The 15,374-nt window shown below is 43.9% G+C and overlaps 7 protein-coding genes across 7 annotated transcripts; 3 read left to right on the top strand and 4 right to left on the bottom strand.

Annotated features, from left to right (window-relative positions):
- Nucleotides 1-166: 166 nt before the first annotated feature.
- On the bottom strand, nucleotides 167-1,437 carry F5891DRAFT_1130989 (uncharacterized protein; the record flags this gene model as incomplete). Its single annotated transcript, XM_041364599.1, has 4 exons — nucleotides 167-200; nucleotides 847-1,219; nucleotides 1,274-1,329; nucleotides 1,412-1,437. The coding sequence occupies 4 exons, from the start codon at nucleotides 1,435-1,437 to the stop codon at nucleotides 167-169; spliced, it is 489 nt and encodes a 162-aa protein (XP_041219948.1).
- A 1,705-nt stretch (nucleotides 1,438-3,142) lies between these two features.
- Nucleotides 3,143-4,599, bottom strand: F5891DRAFT_1195355 (uncharacterized protein; the record flags this gene model as incomplete). Its single annotated transcript, XM_041368106.1, has 2 exons — nucleotides 3,143-4,439; nucleotides 4,490-4,599. 2 exons carry the CDS (start codon nucleotides 4,597-4,599, stop codon nucleotides 3,143-3,145), a joined length of 1,407 nt encoding a protein of 468 aa, XP_041219947.1.
- A 1,783-nt stretch (nucleotides 4,600-6,382) lies between these two features.
- F5891DRAFT_985117 (uncharacterized protein) lies at nucleotides 6,383-7,923 on the bottom strand (the record flags this gene model as incomplete). Its single annotated transcript, XM_041377540.1, has 7 exons — nucleotides 6,383-6,408; nucleotides 6,435-6,733; nucleotides 6,896-7,134; nucleotides 7,169-7,396; nucleotides 7,722-7,751; nucleotides 7,780-7,809; nucleotides 7,849-7,923. The coding sequence occupies 7 exons, from the start codon at nucleotides 7,921-7,923 to the stop codon at nucleotides 6,383-6,385; spliced, it is 927 nt and encodes a 308-aa protein (XP_041219946.1).
- A 98-nt stretch (nucleotides 7,924-8,021) lies between these two features.
- F5891DRAFT_1256116 (uncharacterized protein) lies at nucleotides 8,022-9,882 on the top strand (the record flags this gene model as incomplete). The annotated part of the gene is made up of 8 exons (XM_041370007.1): nucleotides 8,022-8,165; nucleotides 8,276-8,328; nucleotides 8,380-8,513; nucleotides 8,611-8,713; nucleotides 9,284-9,471; nucleotides 9,520-9,600; nucleotides 9,751-9,789; nucleotides 9,839-9,882. 8 exons carry the CDS (start codon nucleotides 8,022-8,024, stop codon nucleotides 9,880-9,882), a joined length of 786 nt encoding a protein of 261 aa, XP_041219945.1.
- A 288-nt stretch (nucleotides 9,883-10,170) lies between these two features.
- Nucleotides 10,171-11,089, bottom strand: F5891DRAFT_1195351 (uncharacterized protein; the record flags this gene model as incomplete). The annotated part of the gene is made up of 2 exons (XM_041368105.1): nucleotides 10,171-10,781; nucleotides 10,846-11,089. The coding sequence occupies 2 exons, from the start codon at nucleotides 11,087-11,089 to the stop codon at nucleotides 10,171-10,173; spliced, it is 855 nt and encodes a 284-aa protein (XP_041219944.1).
- Nucleotides 11,090-12,486: 1,397 nt separating this feature from the next.
- F5891DRAFT_985114 (uncharacterized protein) lies at nucleotides 12,487-12,844 on the top strand (the record flags this gene model as incomplete). Its single annotated transcript, XM_041377539.1, has 2 exons — nucleotides 12,487-12,566; nucleotides 12,622-12,844. 2 exons carry the CDS (start codon nucleotides 12,487-12,489, stop codon nucleotides 12,842-12,844), a joined length of 303 nt encoding a protein of 100 aa, XP_041219943.1.
- A 1,396-nt stretch (nucleotides 12,845-14,240) lies between these two features.
- F5891DRAFT_1195349 (uncharacterized protein) lies at nucleotides 14,241-15,323 on the top strand (the record flags this gene model as incomplete). The annotated part of the gene is made up of 3 exons (XM_041368104.1): nucleotides 14,241-14,474; nucleotides 14,888-15,196; nucleotides 15,246-15,323. 3 exons carry the CDS (start codon nucleotides 14,241-14,243, stop codon nucleotides 15,321-15,323), a joined length of 621 nt encoding a protein of 206 aa, XP_041219942.1.
- Nucleotides 15,324-15,374: the final 51 nt, after the last annotated feature.

Below are 15,374 nucleotides of genomic sequence, written 5' to 3'. Positions count from 1 at the left end.
ACGGTGTTGTCGCCGTACATGACCTGAAACACAGGATTGTGCGCAGCACTAGGATTAAAGGTAAAAAACAGGTGAGGCAAACCAAAATAACTAAAATAGCTTCGTATCTCATTTCGAACGTAAATCTTCGATGCATGCGAACCTGGAATGTGGGCCGATATTGTGTTCACCTGCTGCAACAAATCCATGGGACGTTTCTCCTGAACAGACATATCCGACACCTTGTGTTTGCGCTCCAATTTTGTGGCTAAGCTCTCCAGAACAGCAGGAGATACTTCGGTTAATTTACGTCCGATCGAGTTGAAACTTGATTTGCGAACTGTGAAGAAGGTATGTAAATGGGCAGCACATCATTGAAGGATATTCAATACAACAAATAAGTACGAATGATGATACCTGAACGCATGATCTGGAAGATTCAGATAGTACTGAGCCTGGTGTTCGAAAGAAAGTGGGGTGTCCCTTTCCTTGTCCTCGAAACCTCCTATCCCGCAAGGAAAAAGAGTGGGAAACATTCCTGGCAAAAGGTCTGGATTTTTATACTTGGGGATCGCATTGAGGCCTCGATGAACAACTAGATCAGGATGTTGACCGGCCCTTGAGTGTAAGTTTTGAAGTGCGGCTGCGGTGCAAGCTCTCCCACTGATTTTGTCGCACTCAGGACCAGACACACCCATCTTTTCAAGCATGACGACGGGTGATAGAGACGCGCCCCGCAATTCTTTTCCTTCGACAGATGAGAGAGTCTCTCCTAGCATATCGGCTGGATGATCAAAAAAACCTGCAGTTTCTTCCTCAAACACTTTATGCACATTCAGTTCGTGGTCCTCGATTACGCCATCCAACAGCCCTGGCAGCAGATCGTCCTCAGGGTACATCAGTGCAATGGTGGAGTCCAAACGTATCGTAGAGTATAACCGATTGTGGTGCTTCAACCATACCAAGAAGCCCCAGATTTTGCTGCGACGGACACGGAAAACGGTTCCAAGAACGTTAGGATTGAATTTCCCGGGACCTACAAAGACAACACTCAGAAGGCCATTGATGTCCGCGGGAGTGCGAGGCAAGACTGACGCAGTAGAAACAACATTCATTTCGTGAGCGCACATGTTGCCGTGATAAGCCTTTGGCTGTGCAGGATCCGATGATTGGAACAATCGAGTGACGTGGGCAGTGAGGCAGTATACAGCACAGACTTTCTCCTCAATCCAGGTGAGGTCTCAAAACTGATCTGGAAGGTCCCCACGGTATAAGTTGTTTCAAAGGGCAAGACGGGGTACCTTATCGTGTTTCCGCAGTGCTGCCTGACATGAGCTACAGATGTTCAAGCTGACGGTGTCATGTTCTACGGATATGACACCCGCGTGGTCTAACATCAGGCCGTCAATGAGTGGGCTGCCGAACGTGAAACGAGGGGACAAAGTTTGCACAATACATTTCTGAATGATGAACTTATCAGTCAGACGAAGAGTATCGAGATGGAGTTCACAAGCACGAGATTCGTCAATGACAATGCGCCTGCAATCGCTTTGATACTGGGCACAGACAGCGCAAACTGGGGGGACAGTCCACCGAGAAGCTCTCATATATGCATCCTGGCACTGAGCCACAGTACAGTGACTCAAAAAAGTGTCCCAATGTTTGTAGCTTTTCATGTAATTGCTATATCATGTGTCGAGACGTGGGAATATGACTAAGCTTTAGGGAGATGTCGGAAAGGTCTGCATCTCAGCTTCATTTCAGTTCCATATACCGTGGGAAACTAATGACATTATGTGAAGATATGAGTATTTTAATTTGATGACTCATTGGGACACTTTTTTGACTTTGAGTTTTACTAATGTAATCTCTATAATTCTAGTACTGTGTGTGACCTCCTTCTGCTCCAATCACTTCTGCCACTCTTCTAAACATATTCTCTATCAATTTTGGGTATTTCTCTTTGGTGATTCCATCATACTCTGCTATAACACTGTCTCATAGTTGGAATAGCCCCTATAGTGAATCTTGATATGCTACAAGTCATTTCTTGAGTGATTCTCAGGGGTATTCAATATGGTTGATGTCTTGGGTCTATGTTGAACATGATAGAATAGTAATATTATGGTCTTTAAGTTATTTGGTAGCCAATCTAGAAGGTTGCTCTATAAGACTTAAGATCTCTTAATCACTATATTCTAATTGGAAAGACTGCTGATGCTAATAAAGTGATTAAATTGATTATTTCCATCATTCCTATGACTATCTCTACTCAAATAGTCAGACAGACTCTCAAGACAGCCCATCTTAAAGCTATAATCAAGAAAAACAGATTCCTCTATCTCCAACCTATAAAAATAAAAGACAAGATGCTACTTTCAAGTACAAATATCAGACTGCTAATAGCTGAAAGAGGTTTATCTAGTTAGATAAGGTTAAAATCAATAGGATGAAATCATATGGCAAGGAATTTATATTAAAATAGATAAGACAATCATTAAGATAAAGAAAAGTTAAATAAACACCTTAAGTTTCAAGACAAAACTTGATGGTATAGGACTATATGAGATAAAATGGAGTGGGAATCTTCTATGAAGCAAAGGGGAGGATGAATACAGAGTAGTAAATACTCATTTGACAGGAGTGTCTGCTAAGAAGCATGCAGAAGTTATGAGTTAATGAAGAAGATACTGTTTTGTGATAAGACAATGACCCTAAGTATACCTCTAAATAAGCCACCAATAGCTTGCAAACCATGATATTACTATTCTATCATGTTCAACATAGACCCAAGACATCAACCATATTGAATACCCCTGAGAATCACTCAAGAAATTACTTGTAGCATATCAAGATTCACTGTAGGGGCTATTCCAACTATGAGACAGTGTTACAGCAGAGTATGATGGAATCACCAAAGAGAAATATCCAAAATTGATAGAGAATATGTTTAGAAGAGTGGCAGAAGTGATTGGAGCAGAAGGAGGTCACACACAGTACTAGAATTATAGAGATTACATTAGTAAAACTCAAAGTCAAAAAAGTGTCCCAATGAGTCATCAAATTAAAATACTCATATCTTCACATAATGTCATTAGTTTCCCACGGTATATGGAACCGAAATGAAGCTGAGATGCAGACCTTTCCGACATCTCCTTATAGCTTAGTCATATTCCCACGTCTCGACACATGATATAGCAATTACATGAAAAGCTACAAACATTGGGACACTTTTTTGAGCCACTGTATGTTTAGGAACGAGAACTGGCCATTGGTTCCTCTGTTCGATGGCCTGCTCGACTGCAGCTGATACGCGCAACACTTTTTGTTCTCGGCGGACAAACTTGAGGCGCTCGGACAGCGTCAACGGATCAGATGCCAACGCCTGAACCACCGCGGACCCGTATTCAAACTCTAATATACAGGTGATCAATTCTGAAGCGTGGGCTGGAAATATATTGGTGAATGGACTGTATGCAAGCCAGATGTCACATAAGACAGGATGGCCTACGAGTTGCAGGTATAAAACATGAGCGCGGATGTGGCAGACCAAGCTATTCGAAGTTTTGGGATGAGAACGACGATACACCACAGGTCGACAGGGTAAAGGCGATTCGTGAACATAGTCACGCAGGGAGGCAAGCGGGATATTGCATAGATGGCGAACAAGAAGGTCAGTAGACAACAATGTCCAAGGCAGCATGCTATCGCCAACAGAATGATAGACATAAGTGGGAGGAGCTGGGCGACGAAGCACAGCTGCCACCTCTGGGCCATAAATGTTTTCAACAAAGGCAGAGAGCAGTGGCAGAAATTGATGATCACATTCAAGCGGAAGCATGACCGAAGCAAAATCACTCAATACTTCGGGCATAGACCTCGCAATGAGATTTGCGTGCAAGTCGAGGAAATGGTGGGTAATAGCGGCAACGAAGTTTGGCTTGGTGCGATGGACGACACGCAAACCTGGAACACGCGAGATACTCTCAGACAATGTAGCGAAAAGTATAGCGTCCAAGCGAGATTTGATTGTATCCTCAGAATAAAACATCCAAGGGGGATATTGGACCAACGTGTGAGTGAAAGAAAAAACTTGGTTAGAACTAAGGGAGAGTTTGTGCATGATGGCACAGTGGTGATAACCTGCACTCTCGAAAACACCAAGCGGCAGCGAGAGAGATACATCAGAGGACGTGACAACGATGTGGACACCATCGAATGGCACGCATCCCGTGAATGGGTTTCTGCACACCAAGCAGCAGCGGCAATGGGACACGAGAGACTTCAGCAGCCAGGCACAGAAGGTCTGAGCAGTAGCAAAAACAGCGGGATGATATTGGGGATAGTAAAGTGCATCGTAATATTTGGGATAATCAGAGATAGCATGAACAGTTGGAGGGGGACAGATGTCCTTGTCCACCACACAAGAGACGCACGAAGGCGCCTTGTTCAAGAATGTCCTAGTAAACAGAAAGTGAATGGGCGAACAACAGGAAGATGAATTACTTACATGGCGGTGAGGAGACATAGTAGAGAGCATCGAGGGAGAGGCCTTTTAAAGCCAACCGCAAAGGTTTCAGATGACAGAATGTTATGACCACGATGCGTATGCAAGCACATGGCAAATATGACAGTGACAGATGCACGTGAACGCAAGCTGACATAATGTTTCCCACAGTGATTTTGGTAGAGAAAAATATATTTGCTGTCGACAAAACCCAGACTTGTCATCGGGAATCATAACCCTAACCCTAAACGCGGCCAAACCTTTGACTTGAAAATTTTCAAAAGTTGAGACTGCCACAAGAAGGATTAGTGACGAGTGACGAGTGATTAGTACATGCTACATGCAGTAACACTATATTCTAGTGCATTAAGCCTTTCTAAGTGTCTCCTTAACCTCGAGAATCATGGAGGGAGGTAGAGTGCGATGTCCATGGTACTGACGGTTAGCCCAAGCTGCCTCGCCACCAGTAAGACCTTGCGCATACGTGGAAATGAAGCGTGCGGATCGATTCGCATATCTGCGTTGTGTACATCATCAATAGTGCACATAATACAATGGCCAATGAAAATAAATACCTTTGAATTTGAAGTAATGGTACATCATCAAGGCAGTCAATGACATTTTTCTCCATTGCATCCATATCGCATGTGCGCTGACTCGTTTGGTATCGAAATTTTGCCGCGCCCCAGTATTGTTCAATAAAATTTAGTTCACAATGAAATTTTGGATAGAAATCGCAAATATGGCCGCGGGAAGTGATGTATTCTTCGAGGTGAGATCTTTGTGAAGTGAAATCTGGTTGGGAAAACAATAGTCGCCGGCAACAACAGTCTGTGCGGTTAAGCTCGCACTTGAATCCCTCACACTGTGCATTGAGTCCAGCTGCGGGCCAGAGATTCCGCTCTCGAATGATTGTTTCCATGCCTTTGAACCAGCCAGGCATAGTTGGGTGATTGTCGCTATAATAAAAATCCTGTGATTGATTGTTGAATGTGCCGTTCTGCATGCGTGGCCCATCTTTGTGGTGCGTCCAGTTCTGGCGAGGTCTTTTGGCATTTTCCAAGCTGACAAGGCATCTGGTGCTCGTTTTTGGTGACTTGGTGCATTGTTGAACATGAACAAGCCTGTCGCAAACCCATTGGTTTTGGTGTCGAAGATATCAATGGAGTGCTCCACTTGCTTGAGCAGATCTACTGCGGAAAAGTACCCATCACGATTTTTTCCCGCCTTGAAAATAACCCACACCTCACTAATTTGTATGCAGTCAGCATTAATTCATGCAATGCTGTGAATTGCAATACTCACTCATCACCATGCCACAAACGGCCCCATTCAGATGTTAACATATCTGAAATCATTAATGATGGTCCCTCGCCCTTGGGTTGAGGAGTGGCCTTCTCACTTGAGTGAGACCACCCTGTTTTGCGATGGTCGTTGGCATAAAACGTTGATTCGTCATGTGTTACAAGAATGAGACGAAATTGGCCAGCTTGAGCAACAGGGAAGCCCTTTGGTGTGTACTGAATCTTGCCATCATTATCATAGATAAACATTCTCTTCTTGTACTCCTGCCATCGTTGAATGAACTGATTGCGATACTCAACAACATCAGGACGTTCATGCCCATCAATGTACATGCCATTCCGCTTTCGTCTGTAATGCCAACCGAGTTTGCGCAGCCACCGCTGCACTGTCCGCTTTGATATTACCTTGGCCTTGGCACCAAGTCTCTCCTGCACTTTTGGTGTGGCAACATAGTCCACAATATCTTGTGCTCGGATGTGGCCCTCCCGTTGCTGAACTTCAGACAGGTGAAGTTGAATATCTTGTGCAAAATATTCATCCTCAAGAATTGATGAGTGGTATTGACCATATCGATGGAGCGGGAGCTTCTCATTACGGAGAAACTGATGAATCCAGGTCTGTATGTTGCATGCATGATTGATACCTTGGCCTAGTGATTTCGATGCCACGAGGAATGCTTCATGCCAACCATATGACAGCTCTGGATCAAGGTAGAGGTTCAAAGCACCAAGCATTGCTGTGATACGAGAGCGGAAAACCACATCAAGCTTCTTGTCTTTGCTGCTTACTGCAATTTTCGCATGGGCACGACGTAAAGCAGGGAAGTCTTTGTAATCCATAGCATTGAGAACTGAATCTGTGAAGGTCTCTGGACTGTCATCACAGGGTGGCTGTCCATTCCGTATGTCTTCCAGCATTTTCTGAATTCGTTCATCCTTTTCGCTAGATAATATTTCAACAGGTGACAATTGAGATGAGTTCTTTCCCATGAATGAATCTGATTCTGATTCAGAAGATTCTTCTTCTTCCTCTCAAACAGGGTCTGGCTATTTTTAAATGATTTACTCATGCACGACAACAATGAACCATGACATCAGAACTCACCTCATGATCAAATGGAGATTCCATAACAATGTCTTTGACTTGGACACCCACCACTTCTGGCTTCTTTTTAATCCAGCTGCTGATAAAAGCCTGATTTGTTTCTGCAATCCTTTTCCTTTCCAGAGCATGATGTCATAGGGTCCGAGTTGAGTTTCCGGAGTAATGCTTTGGCCTCCTGGTATCTTTTGACCTCTGTCTTTCTCCTTTGACAGCAGTATCCTGTGCTCGAAAGAGGATTTCTGAGAATGTGAGAAGTGCGGCTTCATCATTTACATTTTCCCCTTCTTCCACACTGAACCCTATATCATCCTCAGAATCACTGCAGCTCGAGTCCGACTCCTCCTCAGAGTCAGAGACATCTTCAATTGTGGTTTTGTGGGACCTGGAAAGTGCAGACTGAATATTCCTGAGATGAGCCTTATTAGCTTTAGATGTTGCACCCATTGCAAGATGCTTTTTGTGGGTAATATCACTGATTTTTGCTGCCTTCTCCTCCTCGTCCTGCCCAGGCACACATCACGTGATGTATTATATAAGCAGCCAAATGTTGATGAGTCGAGAACTTCAAAATTATTCCCTGGCATCTCATGGCCTTGTAAACCACTTTCTGACTTGATAGAACAAAAAAAATTGGACAATGAAAATCTCATTCAGTTTTGAATATTTTTTATTTCTGCTTCCTGGCAGTTCAAACTATACTGCTGTTAAATATTTCCTAGGATCCAATAACATCAGAAATAAATATATGTGCCCATAATTTGAGCAACGGCAAGGCTCTCAATTTGCTGATGTAAGTGGTGCTGGATAAGAGTGATGCCTATCTTACTGTCCTAAACCTTTTCACACTCAGGCCATACTGTAAGAATGATACATTAAGTACTTACTGTGGTAGGGCAATCCGGATACAACAATTGCTATAGTACATAGGTATCTGCTGTTTGTAGGATTGATACATTAGTGGAGGATCCTGGTCCAGTACTGAACCCACGGTTCTCTGGACCTGGTGCCTGGCCTTCATTTGATGGCATCATGCTTCTTCAGGCTTCCTCGTGCTTCTTTGTACTTCTCCTCGATAACTGGGCCTGGATATTCCCTTTTTGCCGCCAAAGTTCTGTCATGCCCGATCATGCCAGCCCGTCTTCCTGTTTACTCACGCCACTTCTCAGTTGACGTCTTGTTCTGTCATTTTCTCTCTGCGGTTGACACTACCAGGTCATTTGTCTTATTCAAAAATTTGTCTCAGTGCGGTTCGGCCTCGCTGGAGAAGTTAGTGCGCGTGCTTTATTTGATTTTATAAGCATATGTAATGACGCTTGTTCGTCCCTTCCATCTTTTTATTCTCGTTGTGCTCAAAAATATTTGCAGCCAAAATTCTTATAGCTTCTCTTCCTCGAGACGGCGAGTAATCAAGTTCATCCTCAACCGAAAGATTAGTGAGTCATACTCAGTTTGCTTCTGATTGTGTCTTTTTTATTATATTGTAGCTGGGGTCACGTTAACCCGATAGGCCCTCATGCCTGCTATGATGAGGGAAAACATGTTGCGGAAACTCTCACATATGGCTTCAATCATCAGGATGGTGTGGATGTTTGGGTTGCACATATCTTTAACACTTACGGTTAGTCTTACACTCTTTGCTGTGTTCTATTACTTAACTATCACCCCTTAGGTCCCCAGAGTTCATTTTAATCACTGATCTAAGGTTGATCCCACAGTAAACCCTCATGATGCCTGTGTGGTGTCCAACTTCATCGTCCAAGTCCTGTGCAGCAAGGATATGACTGTTTATGGTGATGGCACGCAGACTCATTCCTTCCAGTACATCCACAATCTTGTTGATAGCCTGATTGAAGCATGCTAAACTGAACTTTCTAGCATCTCGGGCCTCACTCAGGCCCAGGCATTTTGAGAGATATAAAATTTCGTCTCACAAATCACATGATCTGTGGAAGGATTCCTACCACCGGGCCATCGCTACGGCATCATCTCCCTTCGTTGATATCTTGGCTTGAATGTATCTGCCTCAGCACACTACTAAATGGATCTGGTTGTTTTCACTTCTGCACTCTCTGACACCTGCACCCTCACTCGTCTGGACCGCTGCTCATGCCAACGGCCTGACACACTCTCACATATGATCATACCATCTGGGTCCACTGTGCTTTTACATCTTCCTCTCCATCTCCCCCACTTACAGCTCTCGACATCAAGTTCTCCGTCCAGAAAGACCGTCCCAGAGTTCTGCTTGGTTTCATCCTATTCCTTGAGACTCTTCCTTCCCTGCGCACTCTGATCCTGCAAAACCACAAACTAGCCCTCTCATTATCGCCAATTGCTCTTCCAGCTCTGTGCAATTTCTGCCCTATTCTCTGCCATCACTTCTCTTAGTTCTGGCTGTTGTATTGTTGAACTCGACATCCATGACGAGGCTGCGCTTATGCCGCTTTACAAAGTGTTTGCAGCAGTGCACTCTGATTTGTCAATGGTGCAAGAGCTCTCGCTGTTTGTAGGGGACTGGGATGATGAGCTTATGCTGGTCATCGTCGTACATTTTCCTAGGGGGAGGGCCAAGCAAGGTGCGCTATATTTCTCTCATTTTTGACGATGCTGATACTCATTTTCAGGACACCATCATTGGGATGGGTTCTTGTACACCACACCTGGTATCCATACACATCTTCTGCCACGTGATATCTTGCATTGTCGTGAGCGATGTATCTTCCGTTTGATGGGAGTCTGTGGGATTACAGCATTTTTCATCCTAGGACAAAAAATGCCATAATGGGATGTTCTAGAGGCACCCATGGAGGCTTATGAGCACAAGCTGTGACTAAGCTCATTTCTCTCTGTCATAGCTATGGCTGCTCTGTATGATCAACCAGTTGAATTTAACCGTATGTGTGTTAGCTCATGAGGTCATTGTTTTTGCTTATATCATTCTAGGTATTGCTCATCTCACTCTCACAAATTTCAAGACATCAAATTGATTTATTGCAGTACAAACAGATTATCGTTGTGGAACATGTGTAAGGAATATATATGCTAAACTATGTGAATTACAAGATTAATGGAGACACTACCTATTTATGTGCAGCCTTTGAACAACTCACAAATGGCGCACCAATATTGTTAGCTTCTGCAGCATGTTTTGACTGAAATCGTTGATGTTTGCCCTGACCATCTTGAAGATCCATGGGCATAGTTTCACCAGTGACGTGGGATCTAGTGCCAGCAATAGTCTTCTGTCATTTCATGGGGATGTCCGACTGCTCTCCTCAAGGCTTGCGTGCATGCTTCCCAGTACTGACTGGAGCAATGGGCGAAGCCTCCACAGCAGGTGGTATTTGATTGTGATGCATGCAAGAAGAGGATCCACCAGATGCTGGAGTTTGGGCGGGAAGTGTGCCTGATGGGATGTGGCTAGTGGAAGAATGCGCCAGGTTGGGTGGTGGAGTAGAGGCAGGAAATGTGAAGGTGGGCTTGAATGGGTAATAAGGAATGCCCGGAGATGCTGGAGTGGGTTCAATTGGGTAATAAGGATTGGAGGGAGCTACTACTTGATAGATTGCGTTGTGAGCTTGTGGTGGCATGGGAAGGGTGGGAAGTGATGTGTTGTCACCCATATTCATTGGGGACAGGGAATCATCAGTGCTGGAGAAGAAATAAAAGGCATCATTGTCTTGTGAGAGAGACTCGGACAGAAGGTCTGATGTAAGCAATAGATTGGATTCGGAAGTCAAGACTGCAATGTTTGCAGGGGTAGGTGTCGATGTATTAGAGACTACTATATCTGGATTGGAGGAAGGTTCAGGAGTAATGACCAAAGTGGATGACATTGTAGAACCAGGCAGCAAGCCTTTTCCTCTCGACAGCACGGCTGCCTCAGCTATTAAGAGAGGTGTTAGTACTATGTATTGTGGCACTACTGAGCTCAGTTGCAGGTGACTTACAAAAGATGCGTTCAACAAACTGTGTATAAGGTATCATAATATTCTCTGAAAAATGTGGGTATGCTTGGCTGAACCGATTGCCCATCTTTGTTGTTCCAACATGGAAACTACTGATATCAAGTATCCCGCCCATACTGGGATATGGTCCGCCCATAAGGACTGTGAATACCCAATCTGTCATCTCATGTAACTCCTTGAAGAATTGTGTCAGAATCGTTGCGATTTTGGTGATGTAGCTGGGCATGCTGTATGTAAGGGAACATGATTTACAGAAACAAAGAAGGTAACTTATGCCTCCTTATTGTGAGTTTGTTTCTTTGCTTCCTCTATTTCCGCACGCTTTGCCTCTTTCATTGCCTCGACAGCAGCAAGAACCTCCACCTTCACTTCTTCAGACTCCTTGTTGAAGGCCTCTTGTAGATGCTGCTTAACGACTTTGAGAGCAGTCTTCTTGGCCGGCTCAGTGGATGGCACATTTCTGAGTTCTTCTTGCTCCTTTTTGACAGCATCTTTGACTTTTCCATAGTGGGTTTTCGAGTACATTTCATATGGTTTCAAAACACGAGAAGGTTTTTGCTTTGAGCCCGTCAAGATGCGCATCATCATTTTGTTGACTGTGGCAGTACCCTGGGCATTAGCCTGCCGACCTGCTTTTGAACCACCCAGATCATTATGGAATTTTTGCATAAGGCGCTGTTAACATGATTTCAGTTGGCAATGCATTTAATATTCAGTAAGTCTATACATACCTGTTGACGCAATGCCCATGCGGTTGCCACTTCAGTAGACTGTTCTTCAGTCAAATCAACATCAAGTGGAATGTCTTTGAAGACCACCGCGCTGAAGGTACAACAATTCAGATGGTGAGTCTGAACAATATGTTGGGTCTTGCAGAACCTAGCTGCTATTCGACCCTAAAGGGTTTCTGGACTAGGCTTAAGGCTCAGAGAAGAGGAAATATAATAGAAAACTGCTGAGCACTCAGACTCATACTGGTAAACTGGTGAAAAGATTGCTTGATTATGTATGTAAGCTACAAAAGTGCCAACATAAGGTAAGGTAAAAACAGTCTCTACAAGCCCAGCCAGAAATGAATCCCTACAGCGCGCTCTGGGAACTTGGTTCCCCATGCCTCAAAAAATGGACTCCAGAGAGGCTCGTAATTTTTGTTTGCTTTGCACTCTAAAAACCGATCATGGTATGTCGCCATGAACTCAATCTGCTCAGCTGAATATTTAGTTGGTGGTGCCACGAGAGAGATACTTTTGTTGCAAGTGCGAGTGAAATTTTGAGTGTATAATTGGGAACCACGTGAATGGTTTTGGTCTGACTACATTACAAGGGACTGATTCAGTGGATATATTGGTGGCTTTGGTAGGACCTTTATCTCTGTCAGTTGATTCAAGTGTTAATGAGTTGACATTCATGCTACCTGTGACAGAACAGGAATCTAGTTGGAACATGAGTCTTCAGTTGACAGATTTAAATCACTACTAGCCTAACAAACATTGTTATGGTACTTCATACTATGTATGAGTTTCGATCCTACCACTGGACTCTGAGTTGTCGTTTCGAAGGTTCCTTGCTTCTTTTTCAACCAACTTGAAGATCACCACTGCTACCACCAAGTCTCTAGTCAACATGCCCTGCCCAATCATTCACAAAACACCTGAGGCAAGATTAGCGGCTGCACGTGAAAAGCGTAGGAGCTATTATGCTAGGTATGTCTTAGATTAATTAAATGTTCCCAATGGTTCCTGATCAATTATGGTGCAGAAACAGAGACAGAATTTTAAAGAGCCGGAGAGAGCTTCATAACTCTAACAGCAAGGAAGCACGGGAAGCACGAAAATTCACAAGAGACCTGTCGAAGGCTGTTGCAAGAGCCTTGCATCATAGTGATGAAGATGACGCTGAGTCTGATGCTGGCAATGAGGATTCCCAGGACTCAGACAATGACGAAAGTACTAAACCATCTGTTCCTTTATACATAGTTTAAAATGAAATCAAAGATGAATTAATACCATATAGATATGACCTTCCAGAATGCTTACACACTGTCAAAGAAATCAAGGATGAAATGTTAGTGAAGATCAGCGACCCTTGCACTTTCGTCCATGGCATCTTATGTGCCTATGTGAAGAATCTGCCAGACGATTCGTCAACCAAAGCCGATATCTCCATCATTGAAACACTGTAGACACAACAATATTGTGAGGAGCAAATGATGCTCCTGACTGTATCTAAAAAATGTTGTAAGGTCGTGCGTTGCCTAGTCTGCGTTACTTGAGGAGACAAGTGTGTTTGACCCTAAAGGCGAAGCGAGTGCAGCCAAGATCTAGAAGTACGTGCTGAAGCGAGGCGTGGGAATGCGCGCGCGTATTGCGCGAAGCGTGGGAAAGTGCGCGTGTGTATGCGGAAATGAGAGACTAAGCTTTAAGTGATGATATAAAGCAAGATAAGAGATGTGAGATGCGATGTGCTAATGAATAGATTTCTACTGCAACTTTCTAGGTATTATGTATGTAAGTAAAGTTGGGTGAAAAGGTAAGTGAAAGGTAGGAAAAGTAAGTAAGTAATAGTATGTACTGCTGGTGCTTATATAGTGCGCCTAAGCGTGGTCATGCGGAGCCGAAGCGCTACCAAGTAGGTATGTAAAGATATATATGAGTGAGAGTCCATGATAAAAATAAAGATGGAACAATATGCAAATGAGAGAAATAGAAATATACGCACTAGAGGGCTTGGTGGACAGTGGATGGATGCTTCTGGATGGCTGGCGCTATAGGGTGCTCAAGCACAGGAATGGTGCGCGCATGGTGTGCGTTGCGTGAGAAAGCTGCGCCTCATATAGGAATAACTGCAGATAGTACACAGAGTGGTGCTGCAAGTTCGTGCTATGTACTCCCTATTAGATTAATACAATCGCGCGGGTCTGTAACAAACGGACTCTCTCAGTCGTTGCGCGCGAAGGCAAACGTCTTTGTGATATTCACCTGTAACAAACGGACTCTCTACTCGAAGTAAGTAAAGGTGAATATGTGAAAATGTAAGTATCTCACCTCAGTCGTTGCACATGAAGGCAAACATCTGAGGTGCAAGGCCGAATTCATAGCTAGCTAAATACCTCGCAGGCTCTTGTGCGAGTGAATTGAGTATGTGAGACTGTAACAATAAGAAAGTATGGCACTGGCCCAAGAGATCAATGGTGTCTTATAAGTACAATAGAAAGGATGATAACAAGATCGCATAAATGTGAAACATACGTGTCACTGGACATTGTGAACGAAAATAACAAGGGAATACTGCATCTCGGCTGCGAGCACACTTGCTCATTTCCAACACTCCCTAGTGAAAAGTGCCATATCACACCATGAGAGGCATGAGTCTCTACAATGCCAATGGCCAATGTCCAACAATTACTCAATCGTGCTGTTCCCGCACAAGACCAGATACTCAATTTTTGTGGAATCTCACCTGAATGGCATGCAGCAGACTCTGTAACCCGTTTCCTGAGGACTGTTCTCGTGTATCTAGAGGACATTCAATTTGTGGTGCTTTATGGAGGAATTCCTGACCTCACACTTGCTCATTCTATAGGCGAGTTGATGTACCAGAAAGGCCTAAAGGTTTGACTGGAGTATCTACCATAAATCTGCGCCTTCAATTTACTTGTAATATATCAAAAGTGCTTACGTTATCTCAATTGAAACATCATTGGGTGGTGTATGGTGTGACACATAATACAATCAACAGTCACATGTCACATGTCATTCTGAGCATCATATGAGTGTCCAAGCACCCCAGCACCCCATTATCCAGCACACCTCAAGCAAACTGTTTGTGTCAGGGAATGGTACCCACAATAATCATGTCTTGTCACCTTACTGGAATCAATATTGTTGACACATGTTCATGGTACGGTACGAAGTAAGCATGTGATCTATTCAAAGCTGATGAACTCTTATATGTAACTTTCAGAATGATTCACCATGTTGACAGTTCACACACTGGGCTGCTATTGTACTCTGCCATGACACAGACCACTAAAAAACCAAAGCTGCATTCAAGTTTTGAGTGTTTCATTCAACTGTCCTTAACATCAACGCCGGCAGTCCAACAAATTCGGGAATATACATTCAATGATGGGCGTACTGCTCTACAAACTGCTTATCTTTCGCACAGCGAGGCCACACTCAAGAGTGAAGCATCTGAAAGTGGTTCACTATGTGCACTGCACACCATTCAAGATTGCCCAGACTATGATGAATGGGCAGAAATATCTCCATGTTATGATCTTCCACTCATTATGGGCGATGATCTTCCAGATAAGCGAAAACAGCACCCTGCAGTAAGTGATATAATTGATCTGAACTAGTAGCATACTCAAATTTTTGTAGGATAACCCGCTCCTTGCCTGGCTGCCAGAACATCAGTCCTTCCTTGATGAGACAATTTTCTTGGAGGGTCGTGCTTAGGAAGCCCAGCGAACACACTGCCGCTGCAGCAATCATGATAATGGTCCCAAG

The sequence above is a fragment of the Suillus fuscotomentosus genome (assembly GCF_016647785.1).
Source record: "Suillus fuscotomentosus strain FC203 chromosome Unknown F5891scaffold_81, whole genome shotgun sequence".
NCBI lineage: Eukaryota > Fungi > Basidiomycota > Agaricomycetes > Boletales > Suillaceae > Suillus > Suillus fuscotomentosus.
This window is presented reverse-complemented; position numbering and strand designations above follow the sequence as displayed.